General features: G+C 44.2%; 1 protein-coding gene across 11 annotated transcripts in view; it reads right to left on the minus strand.

The window, feature by feature from the left end:
- LOC132838578 (R3H domain-containing protein 1) overlaps positions 1-18,498 on the minus strand; it is a 35,092-nt gene that overhangs the window by 5,010 nt on the left and 11,584 nt on the right. For 4 of the 11 annotated variants that reach the window (XM_060858975.1, XM_060858978.1, XM_060858974.1 and 1 more), the window contains exons 3-19: positions 18,139-18,357; positions 16,303-16,341; positions 15,199-15,282; positions 11,187-11,319; positions 10,551-10,629; positions 9,732-9,791; positions 9,398-9,538; positions 7,526-7,634; positions 7,081-7,176; positions 6,894-6,922; positions 6,696-6,749; positions 6,419-6,612; positions 4,848-5,108; positions 4,204-4,334; positions 3,833-3,916; positions 2,751-2,966; positions 2,296-2,413 (exon numbers count right to left, since the gene is read on the minus strand). In XM_060858975.1, coding sequence (XP_060714958.1) covers positions 2,296-2,413; positions 2,751-2,966; positions 3,833-3,916; positions 4,204-4,334; positions 4,848-5,108; positions 6,419-6,612; positions 6,696-6,749; positions 6,894-6,922; positions 7,081-7,176; positions 7,526-7,634; positions 9,398-9,538; positions 9,732-9,791; positions 10,551-10,629; positions 11,187-11,319; positions 15,199-15,282; positions 16,303-16,341; positions 18,139-18,321 — 2,011 coding nt within the window. In that variant the 5' untranslated portion in view covers positions 18,322-18,357. The remainder of the gene's footprint in view (positions 1-2,295; positions 2,414-2,750; positions 2,967-3,832; positions 3,917-4,203; positions 4,335-4,847; positions 5,109-6,418; positions 6,613-6,695; positions 6,750-6,893; positions 6,923-7,080; positions 7,177-7,525; positions 7,635-9,397; positions 9,539-9,731; positions 9,792-10,550; positions 10,630-11,186; positions 11,320-15,198; positions 15,283-16,302; positions 16,342-18,138; positions 18,358-18,498) is intronic. The other 7 variants (XM_060858976.1, XM_060858977.1, XM_060858980.1 and 4 more) reach the window with 7 other exon arrangements.

Below are 18,498 nucleotides of genomic sequence, written 5' to 3' on the forward strand. Positions count from 1 at the left end.
TGCTTAAAGGGCTTTGCACAATGACACGGTAAACAGCGGTTAATGAAGTGAAGAAATGGGAAAATTTGTGTGAAAATAAATAAATCCCAGTACGGAGAACTCATTATTTTTGGCCTGACCTTTTTTAAACGGACATTACTGCAAGAAAACGCAGGATTTGTTTTGTAGAAATGTTCAGTTGAAATATTCCACAGAATAGCAGAACTGCTGCTGATAAGACTGGAGTGGAAATGGCTGCTTTTTTGCATTTGGGTCCTTTTATCAGAACAGGAAGGAGACTGAACGCTGGGGTGCGTGGGAGGTGCATTAAAGAAAGATGAACGATCGATGTGTGTGTGCGGAACACAAAAAGCCAGAGAAGGTCAGCCTGGAAGCTGAGGCTCGCACTTAGCTGCGCTCTTTCTGCATCGTCTCCTCTCTTCATCTCTGCTTTTTGATTTTTTTTTTTTTTTGTTCTCCGTCTGATAAATTCGTTGGTGAGCCCAGACTCTATTGTGTGTCGTCCTACACGTTTCCCCCAGCAGCTCTGCCTCTGTTCCCGTGTCCCTTGTTTTTCGTGGCTTCCTTGCTCTTTAATTGAGTTTTCATCTTTCTGACTAAGATGCTCATGTGTGTGTGTGTGTGTGTGTGTGTGTGTGTGTGTGGGTGTGAGTTAGGCGGAGTAGGACGTTTAAGACGAACGACAGCAGACGGACGTCTCTTTTCTCCGAGTCTGAACAGCGTTTGTTTTTTTTTTTAATGTCTGGCCACCTCCTTTGTGGCAGGCAGCAGCAATCAATTCGAGAGTGGGAGGGAGAGAGAGAGCGAGAGAGAGAGAGAGAGAGAGGCAGAGAAAGTCAGTCAGGACGACTATTTTCACTCAGAGCAGACATGAAGAGAATAAAAGCCTCTTTATTGGACGCCACACATGTACGAGTCCACACACACACACACACACACACACACAAGCTCTGAAATGGATTCTCTCCACAGCTTCCACAACAAGGGCTGAAGGCTTCACTATTCATCAGCACGGTTACATACACATGGTTAACAAATATTTATACATCATCACGCTGAATTCCTGAATCAGGAAGTGCTGATTAACCTCCTATCGACGTGTTATTGTTTCTATAGCGACAGCGAGTCGGCTTGGATTTGTACGGCAGACGCTCTACATGACCCGAGACGAGATGTTCTGATGGTTGCTGATAATAATCAGTAATAATCCCCATGAGGCTGTGTAACGTGTCCTACTCACTACGTCCTGCTGCAGAGCTGCTGATTATTTACAGGAATTATTAAACGTCTTTCAGAACAACACAAAAAATGACATTTTCAAACACAGACGCTGCCAAAGCAGAACACAACAGGAGTGAGTGAGTGTCTTCTTCCTGCCCTACAACAGGCAGAGAGGTGAAAGGTCAGAAGCTGTGAGTGAGTGATGGGAAAAGAGACCGGTTCACTGTGAGAATCATACGCTCTCTCAGACAGTGGCACGGCCCCGTCTCCAACCACCCAGAACTCACACTCACCCCCAAAATCACTGTCCATGTGACCTGCCCCACCTGCCCCACCGCCCCACACACTCACCCCCAAATCACTGTCCATGTGACCTGCTCCACCTGCCCCTCCGCCCCACACACTCACCCCCAAAATCACTGTCCATGTGACCTGCCCCACCTGCCCCACCGCCCCACACACTCACCCCCAAATCACTGTCCATGTGACCTGCTCCACCTGCCCCTCCGCCCCACACACTCACCCCCAAATCACTGTCCATGTGACCTGCTCCACCTGCCCCTCCGCCCCACACACTCACCCCCAAATCACTGTCCATGTGACCTGCTCCACCTGTCCCTCCACCCAAATCACTGCCCATGTGACTTGCCCCACCACCCCACACATACCCCCCCAAATCACTGTCGATGCCCAAAACCACCTGCCCCACCCCTCCATCCTCACCCCCCAAATCACTGTCAATGTAACCTGCCCCACCATCCCCTCCACACACACTACCCCATCACTTTCGATGTAAACTGCCCCTCTATCCCCTCAAATCACTGTCGATGTAACCTGCCCCACCATCCCCTCCACACCCCCACCCCAAATCACTGTCGATATAACCTGCCCCACCATCCAATCTCCCCCCCCCCCACGGTTGATGTAACCTGCCCTGCCAACCCCTCCACACACACGCCATTAATTTCTACACTCCCAATACATAACGTGCACCAGTATTAACACCAGTGTAGTGCACTCAAAAGGGTAAGTGTGTAAGACACACTTTTTTTGTGTGTTTTTGTGTGTGTGTACCTGGTTGTTGTGGTGGTAGTGGTTGACTCTGGGGGCCGCTGTAGTGTACTGGGGTAACTGGTCTGTAGTGCTGGGTCGAGTGGGGATACTGACCAGGAGCGCAGTAACACGCTGACATCTGTGCGCGCACACACACACACACACACACACACACACACACACTCTTATGATGCTTTAATCCTCTCGCACCAAAGCAATCAGTCAACTCTAACAGTCTTAATTACAAGGTTTCTTTGGGTTTTTTTCTGTTTAGAGTTACATTACTGTTGTGGTTGACAAACATTTCAGGTATAACGTGATTTAGCCATCATCACTGACATGCTTCTCAAGAGTATACAAAAGCTTCGATGACTTTGTAAGAGGCAACAGTGAAAAAATGTTGGCGGAGCTTAGGATCAGCACAACGAGAAGCGCTAAGTGCACAGTCCTGTGCGTGTGTGTGTGTGTGTGTGTACCTGCTGCACAGGCTGCTGGATGTATCCCTGTTGCTGGATGCTTTGTGTAGGTGGTGGGTACGTGGGCACAGAGACATGCTGACCAGGCTGGAGCACGTAGCCGGTGGGGGCCTGATTCTGGAGCACCATGGAGTGGGAAAAGACGCCCGTCTGGTGGTCTGGCACTTCGCTGGGTGCCAGGTTCAACTGGCTGAACTGGTTCCCCAGACTGTCCTGCTGCACACACACACACACACTTACTTAAACTAAACACTGCTTTACTCACCTATAGTAATAAAGTTCACACATTTCTACCCAGATACTTCAACATTTAAAGGAAATCCCAGAGTCCAAATAGTCAGTCAAAAGGTCCCTCCATCATGTAGCTGCTTAAAGCTACATACTTTCAAACAGGATTAAATTAGCAGCTGCTGCTTGCCACCGCACTCAGTCATTTTCTCTGCTGTTTAAACGTGATGCATCATCATCATCATCATCATCATCATCATGATGATGCCGCTAGAGTAGAAAGGAGTGCACAGACACTCTTAATATGCGGCATGGTTCAGCAGGAGGACTTCAATTATTTCTATTGTGCCGTTATACATTTTGGCACTTGCCTGCTTTCCGGCTTTAAAATAAATACAAAATTTCCAGCATTAATGCTGACGAGCGAGCTGACAAGCTGACTAAGTTATACAGGCTGCTAAGAAGGAGAGAGGTGAGATTTATGGTAAAGGAACAAACGGAGTGCAGACGGTTTTATCATGTAGTAAAATAAACAAAATAAATGAATCCACTAACAAATAAATCTAGTCAGAACGATCAGACTAACGACTGAATAACAAGATGAGCAGAGGAAAATGAAGGATGTATGAAGAAAGAGAGGGGGGGGAGAGAGAGACAGAGGGGGAGAGAGAGAGGCAGAGAGAGAGAGGCAGAGAGAGAGAGAAACAGAGGGGGGGGGAGAGGAGGGAGGGGGATAGAGAGAGGGGGAGAGAGACAGAGAGGGAGAGAGAGAGGAGGGATAGAGAGAGGGGGAGAGAGGGGGATAGAGAGAGGGGGAGAGAGGGAGAGGGAGAGAGAGAGAGAGCGCGCAGTACCACAGTGTAGTGTTGGTTTAGAGGAACAGGCAGGAGCGGAGGAGGATAAGAGATCGCTGAGTACTGCACACACTGACCACAATGCTGCAGAGGAGAAAAAGAGAGAGAGAGAGGAAAAAGACAGCGATGGAGCAGAAGACATAGAAGAAATAACGTCTCAAATACACACTGAACCGAGCGGAGAGACAACGGCGTCACGGGAAAAGATGCAAACGAGCGAGCAGAGATATGACGGGCAACAGAACTGTGTGTAGATTTCTACATTTTGTGTAAAACAAACTTTTCTAAAATGATACTGGAAGGAAAGTGTGTACGCTGATATACATCGACCGTGTCAGTGACAACAAAAAAAAGAAAGAACCTGGACTAACCTGAGTCACAACATGATTGGTTGGCTGGTGCTGTGGAGGCGGAGCCATGGGCTGCTGGCCCCTCCCCTGCTGTGATGTCAAGCCAGGGTTGTAGACCACAGCGCTGCCGTCAGGGTTGGTGAACGGCTGACCTGCAGTGTTGTAAAGAACGGGTTCTTATCTGTGTTTTTACATCAAATCACACAATCAAGTAGGAAAAATGTAAACAGGGCTTTACTACAGAAACAGGAAGAAGAGCACTGACAGAGCTGTTAGAAGACTAACGTTAGTGGACGGTGTTAAGACAAAAGGCAGGGCCACGAGTCTGAATCCGATTTGGTTATTAAAGCAGAATAATAAAAGACAAACATTTCTGACGGATCTGAAACTATAAAGATGTAAATAATCCTCTCTGTACATGTTGTTCACACAACTCCCGGATTATTCATACGATAGTGATGTTATTTCTGACATCGAGACACTTCGACTCTTTGCGTGAGCTACAGAAATGTAAATACTGACGGAATTACAGCGCCTCCTGTAGCTCAGTCCTGCCAAAGAAAGCTAATAAGATGTATATTAACTTGGAAGTGGCTTTTAATAGATGAAGCATTTCCCCAACACCCCTCACCCCGCCTGCTGGCACTGGGGCAGGTGGTACGCACCTGTTTGAGTGTGTAGCAGCACGCTGCCCGCTGGGATGCCCGAGGCCTCCAGAGGAAGGAGGTAGTAGCTTGTGTTAGCGTTAGCACTAGTGTTAGAATCAGCATGGGCTGTAGTGTTGGTGGCGGTGCTCGGAGGGACCAGGTCTCTGGTGCCCTCAGCCACGCACCTGGTCGGAGCCGGCACAGCTTGGATGGGTAACGACAAGGCAGGGCGAGACAGCGAGCCGGTAGACGAACCTACACTACTACAGGAGTCAGAACCTGCGGCAAGAAGTAATGAAAAATACTAGTTGTGTGTGAGGGGGAATGAAAGCTTGTGACGGACAGCGATACAAGAACCACATGAAGCACTCAAAGGCGGATGAGGGTGAGAATGAACGGGACTTGAAAACGATGAACTTGGCTCCACGCATGCGATGCAAATCAAATGAATGGGCATGCGGCAGTGTTGCCATAACAACAAAACACAGGGTGGTATGGGTATGTTATCTTGTCGGAGTCTATTCTTCTACTCTTGTTCAACAGAAAGTGCAAAGAAACGTTCAACGGATTAAATGGACGTCCTTCACCGCATCCGAACCCCCTAATTACTTTTAATTCACGTATATATTTACTACCGTACCGTTGCTTTTCTCTAGGGATCGTTTCTTTTCCCACCTGCCACACAGTTAGACTGAGGGCAGAATTCATAACAGAGTAACTAAATAGAAGAAATCTCCAAAACATTGTGAACTGAACTGAACCTACACTGAATTACTGCAGTCGCACACAAAAGCTTCTCGGGGGGCTTTTTCATGTTGGCGGGACACAGACACACAGACAGTGGTCGCTCGACGGAAGAGAGGCTGTTAAATATTAAAAAGGGAATTATATATGAGCCGTTAAATATCAGCACATTAATAAGCTATGAGCGCAGGCTGGGGGGCGACTCGCCAATGTTGGTGCTGCTGCTTTTGTTTCAGGGTGAAAAGGAGAGCGGAGAGAAGATGAGTAGAGAAAAAAAACATGTATGCGGAATGCAGTGAATTTGTGTGCGTGTGTGTGTGTGTGTGTGTGTGTGTAGCGGTGATGCCAGCAGGGGGATAAGCGCATGCACAGAGGTAGAAAATGGCTGGTGAGACAAAGTGTTAGATAACGACATTGAGAATGTATAGAAAATTGTAGTGTGTTGTTTTTGTGTTCATTTCTCACCTGAGGCTTTGTGTGTGTGTGTCACCTATTTTAGATAGCCTGGGTGTGTGCCATTATACCCCCTGCTGCTGCTCTTTCAGCTGCAAACTGTGTGTGTGTGTGTGTGTGTGTGTGTGTGTGTGTGTGAGTGTGAGTGTGAGAGAGAGAGAGAGAGAGAGAGAGAGAGAGAGAGAGAGAGAGAGAGAGAGAGAGAGAGAGAGAGAGAGAGAGAGAGAGAGAGAGAGATAACAGTCTAATGGTATTTGTACTGAGGGCATGTGTTGTGTGTGTTTCTAGCAGCCTGTTTGTGTAGAAGTGTACATCTTTGAATAACTTGACTTTAATCTCCTAAGTGTAGCCGAAGTGTGTGTGTGTGTGTGTGTGTGTGTGTGTGTGTGTACCCGTTTTAGACAGTCTCCCAGTGCTCCTGCTGCTAGCAGTGCTGTCTCTGCGTATCAACACACTGATGCTGCTGAAGCTGCTGGCTTTAGTGATGGCCGGTCTGCCGTTTCTGTGCGAGCTGTCCGAGTCTGTGCTGCTCCACGGCCGAGGCTCCAGGCTTCTCGGCTCGTTCTCCGAGCTGCTGTCCCTCAACCTGCAACACACACACACACACTTTCTATCACATCTTAAAATTGAACCACATGTTCATGTGAATAATAATATATTGTGCACCACCTGAAGATTTGCCGTTTCTGGTGGCTGCTAATGTAACCCACATCCTCCTGAATCCTACAGCACAAGAAGGCAAAAAAAAACATTCATTTATCTTCATTTACAAAGAGTGGATAGATAGATTAGAATAGAATGATAGAATAGATAGATATATAGAATGAACGATCGATAGATAGATAGAAAGAATGAACAGATAGATACCTTTTATCAAGCTGGAAATGATCCTGACCCTGTGGGGAAGAAGAAAAAAAATAAGTAAATAAATAAATGAAATTTAAAAAACATTTTTATTAATCATCGTTATTTATTCCATCTCTACTAAATGTTTTCTAAATAAATGACCACAAAAGATAATATTATTATTATTATTATTGCCAATGAAGCTCACATCCTGAGCGAAGATTCGCTCTCTTGCTCTTTGGTACTCTTCCTCTCTCTCCTCGATGGATTTGCTCCTCCGGTCGTCCTTCAGGCGCATCCTTAGCTACACAAACAAACACAGGCGTGTTTAAATATGCGAGGCAGCGTTTGGCGCCGTCGCTCGCAAGCCTAACAGTATGACCGTGTCTCGTATCCAAGTGCACAAAGTGTCTGGGAAACTGTTGATCTGTGGGGTTTAAAATCAGTGACGATGGAGGTCAGGGTGTTCGCACGTTCCCCCCTAAGGGGTCAACAGATTTTCCAGGACTTTTTTTTGTTCAGACAAACGACCAAGAACGTTTTTTCCAAGGTCAACAGTGTCATAAAATATTAGAAGCTACAGTGTTAGTTCAGTGAATAAAGAAGATATATTATGAGTAGGATACGTTTTATTTTCTGGTGCACTCACTTACCCTTCCGTCCTCCTGGTCTAGACTCAAGCTGTCCCGCTTCAGGATGTAGCGCTTTTGGAAATCGTCGGTTTTATCGTCTTTTATGTGCTCGGAGAACTTCTGATCAGGTCTGTAACAGAGACAGGTTCGGACTCAATAGACATGGTCAATTAAAGCACTGAACCGCTCTGGATAAAAATCAGCACGCATGTGTTTTAAGATAAGATATAAGATAAGATATTCCTTTATTCGTCCCACAATGGGGAGATTTCTGTGTTACAGCAGCAAACATATATAAAAAGAATAAAAAGACAATATAATATACAGTATATACAAAAACAAAAATGTATAAAAAGAGTAGTGGTTACACTGAAGACATATTGCACACATTTTTGTTATTGCAAATGTTTAAAATGTTTTGTAATTGTTTTCATATAATAAACGTGGAAACTTTAGAACTGGTGATTAAGACGCCGTACTAAAAACATTACGTCTGTAGCTGTTTAGGCTCGGGGGCGCGATCCTGTACGTTTCTGTATCAGGATCCTCTTTAATGCAGACTGAATGACACAAAACAGGACCAAAAAAAATAATCAGTTGATCTTTAGTGAAATCTTCTGAGAGATGATTTGTACAGATACTAAAGCCGCCTTTCCACTGCACACGACAGCCGATAAACCGGAAGTCATTCATTTCCTATGAAGAGTCACAAAGTCGCTGTGTGAGGTGCCGAACATCTGCGGATCCGTAATTTTCGGATCCGTCAAAAAATTTGCACTTGTGCGACTACACCGCATCTGATATGCCGACCGGATGTGATGTGTTCCAATGTTGTCCATTCAGGTACGTGTGCGCGAGGTGCTAAGAATTGAATTGAAAAGTATTTATATTAACTTTAGTAATTTTTAAACTTTATAAATATTAATAATTTATTAGTTTTTTATCAATAACAATGTATTTAAAACAAAAAGATTGTTTTTGATATTGTATTATTTTTAATGTTGTGTCCATGTTTCCTCAAAAATTATTTTTTCTGGATTTATTGTTGCATTGATTGATTGTATTTCCTCCTTCAATAATTAATTCCTTCATTCACCATGATAAATGGAGGGAGAATACAGGCTCTTGCTTTTGCTCTCCTTTACTTGGAGACGCAAAAGAAAACATTGCAAATCAGTGTTGATAAAACACCACCTGACTCGGAGAAAAAGTCTCAGTGACCATCACCGTTTAGTGCAAGAGTCACGCCTTAATGGAGAAGATTTTCGTGGTTATTTTCGGGTGTCACGATCATATAGTAATGGGTTTTCTGAGACCGCGAGAATTAGCTTCTCTCCCATGTCGATGTCTACACGATCATATTGCACATTCCGTGCGACTGTCACTAGGGGGCGAAATCCGACAGTCGTGTCGGTTTGTCGTGTGCAGTGTGAAGGCGGCTTAACGTTTCGTGAGATACTAATAACAACAGGAACTAGATCATTTCCCGGTCCGTCTGCTGTTTTGACTGAACGCCAGCAAACTCCAAAAACACTTAACTTGAGTTTTGCTATCTAGTGTTTAAAAGCAGAAATATCAGCGCCTTTTGGAGTATCAGCCTCTCGCTCATTAAAACAATAATAAGCCTCGTTTTTAAAGTGCTTTTCATTTTCGTTCCAAAGTTAATGACGGCAATAAAAGTAATAGAATAAAGTTACAAACAGGAATGATTTAAAAAAAAAAAAAAAGAATAATAATGAAACACGCAAAACAATAACTGCCATGGCTAACTGTCTCTGTAGTAACAGCGGAATGGTACAAGAAAGAAAAGTGTATTAAGTGAAGCATAATGTTGGTAGAGACGTTCGTTCCCAGCAGGAACTGTATGAGAGTTTGTGTGTTAATGACACTCACATCCTGGTATTGCTGGTTTTGTTGATGATGACCGATTTGCCGCTCTGGTCCACGTTGTGTTCCAGGCCGAAATACGCCGCCACTCTGTGCAGAAGCATCCGGTGGTATGATGTCATTGGGGGGAACTTCCTCTTGTGGGACCTGACGAGAAGACGAGACGTAAACATGCTGAATTATATCCGCTTTCATTATTTAGGTTCATTTCTGCATTTTGTTCCTAAGCCCTTAACTGACAACCCTGATGAGGATGATGATGAGGATGATGAGGAGGATAAGAGCATATCGACTGGCAAAACTGCAGATTTGAAGAAAATCGCTGTCTTTAATAACTTACTCGTTGTTACTGATGAAGTCCAGAATGTCCTGCTCCAGCTTCAGCAGCATCATTCGGTCCCTGCAACGACAAACCTGTATTCATTTTCCTCTGAGCCAAAAAAAAAACCAAAAAACAAAACCACACAACAGAAAAACTTCCAGCTGCATTTAATCTGTTGGATGATTTACAAAAGCCTGAACGTTGGGAGAGAACGATGCAGTCGATTAGCCCGGGGATGTCTCTGGTGTGTCACGCAGACTTTCAGGACGCTGTGTATCCGTGTGGGACGTGACGACGTCGTTAGAAAACCCCGTGTTGTGATTCTGATTCTATAAATAAACTAACACTACACGAGTCCAGCACATTCTGGTGTAAAACTGGTGAAGCTGATTTAACATCAGCAGCTTTAAACACCATTGGCTTGTGTTTTATGAGGTCATCACGCTTTCCCTTTCAACGTCACACACTAACGTTTCAGCGACGTTTCTTACGAGGATGTTTCCTTCCTAGTTAGCGCATCCGCTGCTGCCCTGTTCGTTTAAATTTAAATCAAACCCTAAACGAATATTTCAGAGGAAAACAGATGCCGACAAAACACCTTTGTCCCGGCTTTAAGCCTCGAGCCGTCAATCTGCCTCTGAAGCTCAGATCAAAGTTGCTGTTTTTTCTCGAAAATAGTCGAGTTTGCAAACAAACTTCCCGTTTTTGTTATTTTGGAGAGCGCTCGATTTGTTAGCTCCCGGCGTCGGCGCCCAGCAGGCTGGATGATGCAGGAGGGAATTAATGAATAAAACTGACAGGAGGAGAGTTACAGAGCTTTATATGCGCTGAACATACCGAGGATTATTCTTCAGTGTGTTGACCAGAAATTCATGGAGATCGATGCCTGTGGAGTCAGTGTACTCCTGACTGGGGTCTGAGAGAGAGAGAGAGAGAGAGAGATGGGGGGAGCAGAGGGGGGGCAGAGAGAAGGACAGAGAGAGGGGGGAGAGAGACAGAGAGAGCAAGGGAGGGACAGAGAGAGAGAGAGAGAGAGAGAGGGAGAGATGGGGGCAGCAGAGGGGGGGCAGAGAGAAGGACAGAGAGAGGGGGGGAGTGAGAGAGAGAGAGGGAAAGATGGACAGACAGAAAGAGAGAGAGAGAGAGAGAGAGGGGGGGGGACAGAGAGAGAGGGAAAGATGGACAGACAGTAAGAGAGAGAGAGAGAGAGAGAGAGAGAGAGATTTTACATGCTGCATACATTCTGCTGCCTCCATCTGGCGTGTAAGAAAACATCTCATCTGCCAGCACCAGTCACACTGACACACACACACACACACACACCCCTTCTGTTGCTTTAAATTATGCACAATATCCGACAATCTTCTGTCTATTAAACTCATTTTAAATATCTATATAAATATTCAAGCCTTATTTAAAGTGGGATGTTTACATCATCAACCAACCCACTATGACACACACACACACACACACCTCTCGACAGTGATCTTCTTGGCGCTTTGTCGGCTCGCTCTGTCTTTTCCGGGCTCTTCTCGACGTGTTCTTCATCCCCGCTGGCAGCTTCCTCTTTCTCCGAAGCCTGGCTGAGCTGCAAATGGATCTTATCCTGTACAACACACGATGAGCTGCACAATTAGCCGCTTTCACTTAAATGAATAAAAAACATTTTAAATAAATAAATAAATAAATAAATAAATAATTAAAATGTGCTTCCTGTTTTTTAAAGACCACAAAAACTAATCTACAGGATTCATTGCGTAAAATAAAAAAATAAATAAAATAAATCAGGACGTTCCTTCGCTTGACAGAAAATGAGCGGTTTCACTCTGATATTCCTTTTTTAGGCAGAATAATAATACACTTTTGAGAGAGAGAGAAAGACAGAGAGAGAGAGAAAGAGAGAGAGAGAGAGAGAGAGAGCGAGCACTAAAAGCATCTAAAAACATTATAATATTTTATAAGAACACTCAGACCAAACTGTTTTGCTCGTCCCATCACCTCCTCCATAATAATGCTGAATATTCAATTTTTTAATATTTTAGCAATAAATGTAAGACATAAAAATACACCTCATACGAGCATCTTCTGATCCATGACACACAATTAGCAGAGAATTTATTTATTTATTTGTATATTTACTTACTTTATCAATACTTTAATCCCAGTAAATTGCATATCAGCCTATTAAAAATAAAGACATTCAATACAGCGATAAAGGAATACTTTATTTATTTAAGGAGATCCATCACTGCTGTGTCTTTATCCTGCTTTATTTCTCTCAAGGACACAACCTGGACCATTAATAATTGTCTTGCCCTTTACAATGAAAAAAACCTCCACGAACAACGAGATGGGGCAAAAACAAGCTTGTCTCTCCATTGATCAACTGCTGTCTCTCGAGCTCGAGAGCAACGCTGAGGAAGGAGAACACGTGAAGCTGCCGAATGAAAGAAGCTAAAAAAAATAAATAAATATCAAGGGGAAAGATGAGTGTGTGAATAGACCATTCTCAGAACGGATTTGGGGGTCGGGGGTGGGGTGGTGGATGTGGTTGTCCTTCACGTGCTCAAGGACGTAAAGCTGAATAACATCTGTTCGTCCTCACAGTCTGATTACAAATATTAAACTGCAGCTCATCTCTCGATAGTAAAATATACATCATCTATAATATTTGCTTTACCCAATAAACAGTGCAGTTTAAACATTTACTTTACAGCTGATTAGAAAAGTCCATTACCTGTAGGGGCTTGTTTAATATTCGCAAACAATGTCAGGCAGCAATTAAGGGAAATATCTATAACAAAATATATGGAGCTCTTGGTCTCAGAATGATGACCCTAGCTGTAGGTGGGTGCGTATTAGTTGCTGAGTTTATATTTTTATATGTTATGCACAAACGGGGTGAAAAAGCCCTCTTTTTTTAAGACCTTTTATTAAAGGCATATTGAGAAAGCGTTCCTGCTCTCTCGGTCTTGTTTACCGAGCGTGTCTCCGGTCTAATTCGGAGCTTTCCAGTGGCAGCTGTGCTAATTTTGCAATGTTTTTGCTTTAATGTGCCGTATAAGCGCTGGAGGTGCGGTCTAACTGAGGCGCTTCTCAGAGCTTTCCAATAACTTAATAATGGGCGGGAATGGGTTTTGAGTGAAAGTGGCCAATTATATCAATCCGCAGAGAGAGCGGGCGGGGGGGGTGTTATTCTGCAGAGCTGTGAGCCGCTGACGCAGGAAAATTACATTTTGTAGAGATGATGGATGCAAGCAATACTGCGCTCGGGACAAACTGACTCCCTGTACGCATCTATTAAATACACACAAACAGCGCACCGTCTATTAAACACACACATCACCATTAGTGTGGAGGGAGGTAAAAAAAAAAAATTAAAAAAAAATAATAATAATGAGAGACACACTTTTCAATCAAAACACACCTACCACACACTGAGCTCAATTACTGAGTGGATTGCTGATGCTGTGGAAGTGTGAGACTCTGAGCTCCGGCGAGCTGTCGAGAGCTTCTGTGTGTGCTGATGTTGGCTGTTATGTGCAAGAGGGGGTGAAAAATGGTTCACAAAGAGAAAACCTGTTTGGGGAAGAACGAGCCAGACCAAGGCGAGACGTACATGCCGACGTAATCCTAGGCCAAGATTCACCCGGATCCCTGCGCTTCCTGAATGCAACCCAAACCAAACTATAGTAGAAATAAATCTTCACATTCTTTCACACCTCGGGTCCAAAATCTGGTCTGCATGATTTATGAAACTGGCTGTGTCGATTCTTCTTTAGTTCACTTGAGAATTTTTTCCCCACCACTAATTAAGCAGCAAAACATTTAAAGTTTATCTGCTTTTTTTTTCTGCACACTCAACAAGAAACTGTATGTAAAGTTCAACACTGATGTATGCAGATACTTGTTTATTTTAGCAAGATATCAGTTCTTTGCCCACTACCAGGGTTTGGTTTAAAAGCCACAAGCTACAACCCATGTGAGGATTTGAATTGATGAGGTTTCCATATTACAGTCAATAAGAGGGTTGTCACCATAACCCTAATGGGGCCACAGTTAGTGAACAGACCTTAGGACAGAGGTCAGACAAAAAGGAACCATAATGACCGGTGTGAAAGCTACCAATTATACCTGCTTAGATAAAGGTTATACCAGAAAGCAGCCCCTAGGGGTGGTGTCCACAAGCAAGCGAGTGTCTGGGCCACCCACGTAACTTCATAATCCTCTGCAAGAACCTTAAGCCTCAAGGTGCAACTGAGGTTTCAAGGAAAGCATATCAAGTTCTCCTGGCACAATCGAGTGGACCACCAACACATACTTTAGCATGTGACCAGCCTGCAGAAAATGAGCATCCTATGTAGGGTTACTGGGTATGGTTAATCTCCATACCTACAGTATAAGTGCTTCTCCAAAGAACTGAGAAGAAACAGTTGGATAGGCAAGGGCAACTAACAAGGATGCCTTCAGATCAGTATCAGGCATGTCTCACTGGACAGACATCCCAGTGCAGAACCCATCTGAGGGGTTACAGATCACACTTGGCTTGGGAACATCTGGGGATAACCTCAGAGAAATTGGAATCTGAGGGTGACTGTTGACAGAGAAGTCCGTACTGACAGAGAAGTCCGTACTGTGTTGCTGCCACAATTCTCACCAGAAAACATCGCAGCCACAGACAGTCTGTACATGGTCCCCAAGGTCCTGCTGGTGTGAACAGGACAACGTTGGACCACATCTCGTTGACCAACAACAGAGTAACTTACTAGGAACCCAAAGTCACAAGACCTTCAATATTTGCAGTTTTCCTAATAAGATACACTAGTTCACTTGGCTCTTGACCAACAGCACGATCAGATTATTTCTGATCATTTCATCACGGACCACAGGCAGGCAGCGGTCACAACTCTTCCTTGCTGGGCTCAAATGTATGCATGTCGGTAAAAAGTAACGCTTGACGAGGGTATATGGGTATATGTAGAAACCTGCCCATCTAACCCGTACACAAGCACAGCTTTGTTTAGAAGGTCTTTGTAGGTTGGAGCAATAAGATTTCTGGGAACCAATATGGCCTCTTGGTTCCCAAATGCTGTCAATGGCCGTGAACCTGTTCCGGCAGGACAAAGACGTTTGTACACCATACGAACACGGTGCCAATACTGGTGTGGAACAACAACCACCACTCAACCGCAATAGAACACTTTTAGGAGGAACTGGAATGCTGATTTCACCACAAGTTTCTTCGTCCAACATCGGTGCCTGACATCACTTATGCTCTTGTGGCTAAATAAACAAATCCCAATAGCCACTTCAAAAGCTGGAGGTTAGTATTATGAGCAAAGCAAGGATTAAGTGGAATGAGACCTTTAAAAGCACAGGATGGTCAGCTGTCCACATACTTTTATTCTGTATAGTCTGACAACTATGTTATAACGTATTGCACAGACATAATTCACTCACTCACACACACACACACGTTCTTTACCTGGTGTGACGGCTCTGAGATTGTGGGTGGCGACGATTCTTCACACACCGCCAAACTCCGGACTAACTTAACTTTTGCGTTTGACTGGAGGAGATAAACCGTGGTTGAGAATAAAGAGCTGTTCAGCTATTGTTAGAAAACAGTTAAAATGTAAACGCCAACCTCTGCACTTCTCGCCCACACAGAAAACAAAAACATGGAAAATGATTTTCAGAGGTCAACGAGCTCGAGCGGTGACGAATTGTTTCAGAGCGCTGCGTTTTAAGAGCGACGATGCGTTGTGCTGTTTGTACCGCCGCTGTCGATCAACGTCTGAAAATCTGTTAGAAAGGTCAACAAGCACTGCAAACACGGCCGACAACGAAACAATGACGCTGTCAAGACCAAACATATCAAACGGAAGGTACAAAGTAAAAACAAGCACTACAAGAGCAAGACAAACACAAAAGAAAACCACTAGACAACTGACTGAAAGCTCATTTGTATACAAAAATATATACACCCCCCCCCCCAATAAACCCCACACAATAAACAGCTTCAACGACTTGAAAAATCCTCAAGATGCTCTTCATGAACAAATCCAAATAGCATGACAACATCACAAAGAAACATGCGTTTGTCCAAGATGCACAGTAATGATGCACAAACACCATGAATACTGACTGCACTTGGTGGACATGATCTCCGCAAAGTACGCCCTGTTCCCGAAAAATACCCCAAAAGCATTTTAGCCGTCGCCTTCATTAAAGCGCCGTTAAAATGCACTTATGAAGGTAATTTGCCAACTTGATGGGTTGCTTTTTTAATACTCAGGAGTACTATACACCACCAAGTGCTGCTGCTGCTGTCTCCCGTGCTCTTTAAATTTTTATTTAGTCAGTACTAAAAGGCCAAAGCATTTTAAATTTGAGGTTTTGCAGCGTATAAAAACTCCGCGGGAGAAACCGAGCAAAATTAGCGCCGCGGCCCTTCAGTACCGGGGAAGGAACATTTTGGCGCCTGATTGGAGTTTCTATGAGACGAGCAGCACGACACGAGCCTGAGCTCACAGATGGAGTTATTAGTCATTTGTGCTAAAGCGTGCAGTAGATGACGGTACGATACCTTGGAGCGTCTCATCGGCTGTCCTGCTGTGGTGGACGGCTGCGTGACAGGAAGCAGAGACAATCAGACACCATTTTACAAATCGTTAAGAACAGACACAGGCGAGATTTTTGGGGATGAAAAAAATAAATAAACAAATAAAATCTTATGACCGTCAAAATGTCTCAATGATTCAATACCTGCTTTAAGCAATTTGGAAAACAATTCGACTGTTTTTGCTAGATGATGAACAGAACCATCTTTTTTTCTAGATATTTTTTTTTTCTTGCCAGAATGTAACCAAATAATTTCCCACCAAGGGAACAGAATATCGACGACCCATGAAACTCCAGATCAGCTCTTCTGGTGCCTTTATTATTTTTAAGTAGGGGTTTCTTCTGACGTTCTTGAAGAGGAGTTTTTATTTGGATTTGTTGCTGCAGTTGCATCAGAACTCATTTACATAAAATGGGGAAAATATCAATTCAAATGTCAGTTTGTTGCCGTGTCTCTGGAATCGAGCCTCATGCTGTGAACTCGCATAGACAATGAACCGGCGCCTGCTTTGTCGCTTGCTAGTGTGAATGCAGATTAAGCCATGGCCTTTCCCTAATGGCTTTATCCCCATTACAGTCACACGGTTTGTGAAATTCGGAACAATTAAATCGGAGCTGCCTTTTACTTTAGCTTTAGGGATTTACTACATAGAAGAAAAAAAACCTTGAGTGACAAACAAAAGGAAAAATAAAAATAAGATGCTCGGGGCAACAATTTGGTCATTATTATGGCTGACGGCAGGACAAACCTACACAAATGCAATCCTTCTACCATCAGACTGAATTGGTTGAATCGGTAGCAAAAGTATTGGAATAGCTCCTTTAAAAACCACTCTTTAACTCTATAAATAGAATTTCCTGAATGTTTTCTGACCATTAACGTCAATTATTAAAAATTCTACACCCTTCGTAACGTTGGACGTTTTTTCTGCATAATGCTTTTGGTTTCTGTTATGCAAAACATATCGGCTACGTACAGCATCAGCAGCAGAAATGCAGAGCTGAAGTATAGATTTATGGGACGTGTGTGTGCATGTGAGTGTGCGTGTGAGTGTACTGTAGCACTACAGTAAGTAGGTTGTTGCAGTGACAGAAGGTGTGCCATGTGAGTGCATCAGTGAAGCAGCTAATTGGGAAAGACAGAAAGCGAGAGAAAGACAGTGAGATGGAGTTTGGCTCTCTTTCTCCGTCATGCTGCCAGTGACAGATGGTGGCAAAGTCACACGCTTGTGCGCACCCACACACACTCGCGCACAAGCACGCACGGCCGTCCCATGACTTGGAATGACACACAGGAAGTTTGCAGATAAGCCTGCGGGATTTCAGCTCCAGATATTCGGGCCCCTCTGGCCTGCTTGGAGCCAGTCATGCAGCAGCTGGCCAGGATCTGGCTCCCGTTGGCTCTGTCCGCTGTGCTCGCTCGGAGGATTTACACCATGAGCCACTCAGTGGACAATGTGTCTCTCATCTAGTGTTCTTTATATCGCAGGATAAGGAGTCAAACATAAAACAAGCCTGTCTCTCTTCTCCTAATAGCAGGAAGTCCCTGTAATGTAGATGTGCTAAATTATTTTAATTCATGTGGGTTGGTGTGTTCTCATTGGCTGAAACTTCGGGCCCTCATTAAATTCCTGTGCTGTAGGTGACAACAGATTTGTTTAGGTAAACAAGAGGCAAAAGGATTTAATTTAATTAGAATCCTGGATATTGCTGTTTAGTATCCTTTTATTCCCCTGAGTGTGTGTGTGTGTGTGTGTGTGTGTGTGTCGGTGTCTGCTCCCTCCCCCGGTCCTGTGCTCACCTGTGTTTGGTTACTGAGGTCCGCGCAGCTCTGTTCTTGCACACACTTGTTTTGCGTGTGCTCTTGGTGCTGCGTGTGTGTGGCGTTGTGTTCGTGTGCGTGGGCGGGGCTGTGCGGTTCGGGAGGGACGTCACTCTCTAAGACTTTCATCGTGTCGTCCAGTGCAACTTCAGACATTCTCATCGGAGCTGACGCCTAACAAGCACGTACACACACAACCTGTATCACACACACACACACGGAACAGGACAAGTAAAGAGGACAATTAAAGCGGAAAATCATCGTAGTATGTGAAGGGGAAAAGAAAATGAAATAAATGTGTGTATATGTTTTCAGTATAAACTCTGATATTTGTGAACA

The sequence above is a fragment of the Tachysurus vachellii genome, chromosome 23 (assembly GCF_030014155.1).
Source record: "Tachysurus vachellii isolate PV-2020 chromosome 23, HZAU_Pvac_v1, whole genome shotgun sequence".
NCBI lineage: Eukaryota > Metazoa > Chordata > Actinopteri > Siluriformes > Bagridae > Tachysurus > Tachysurus vachellii.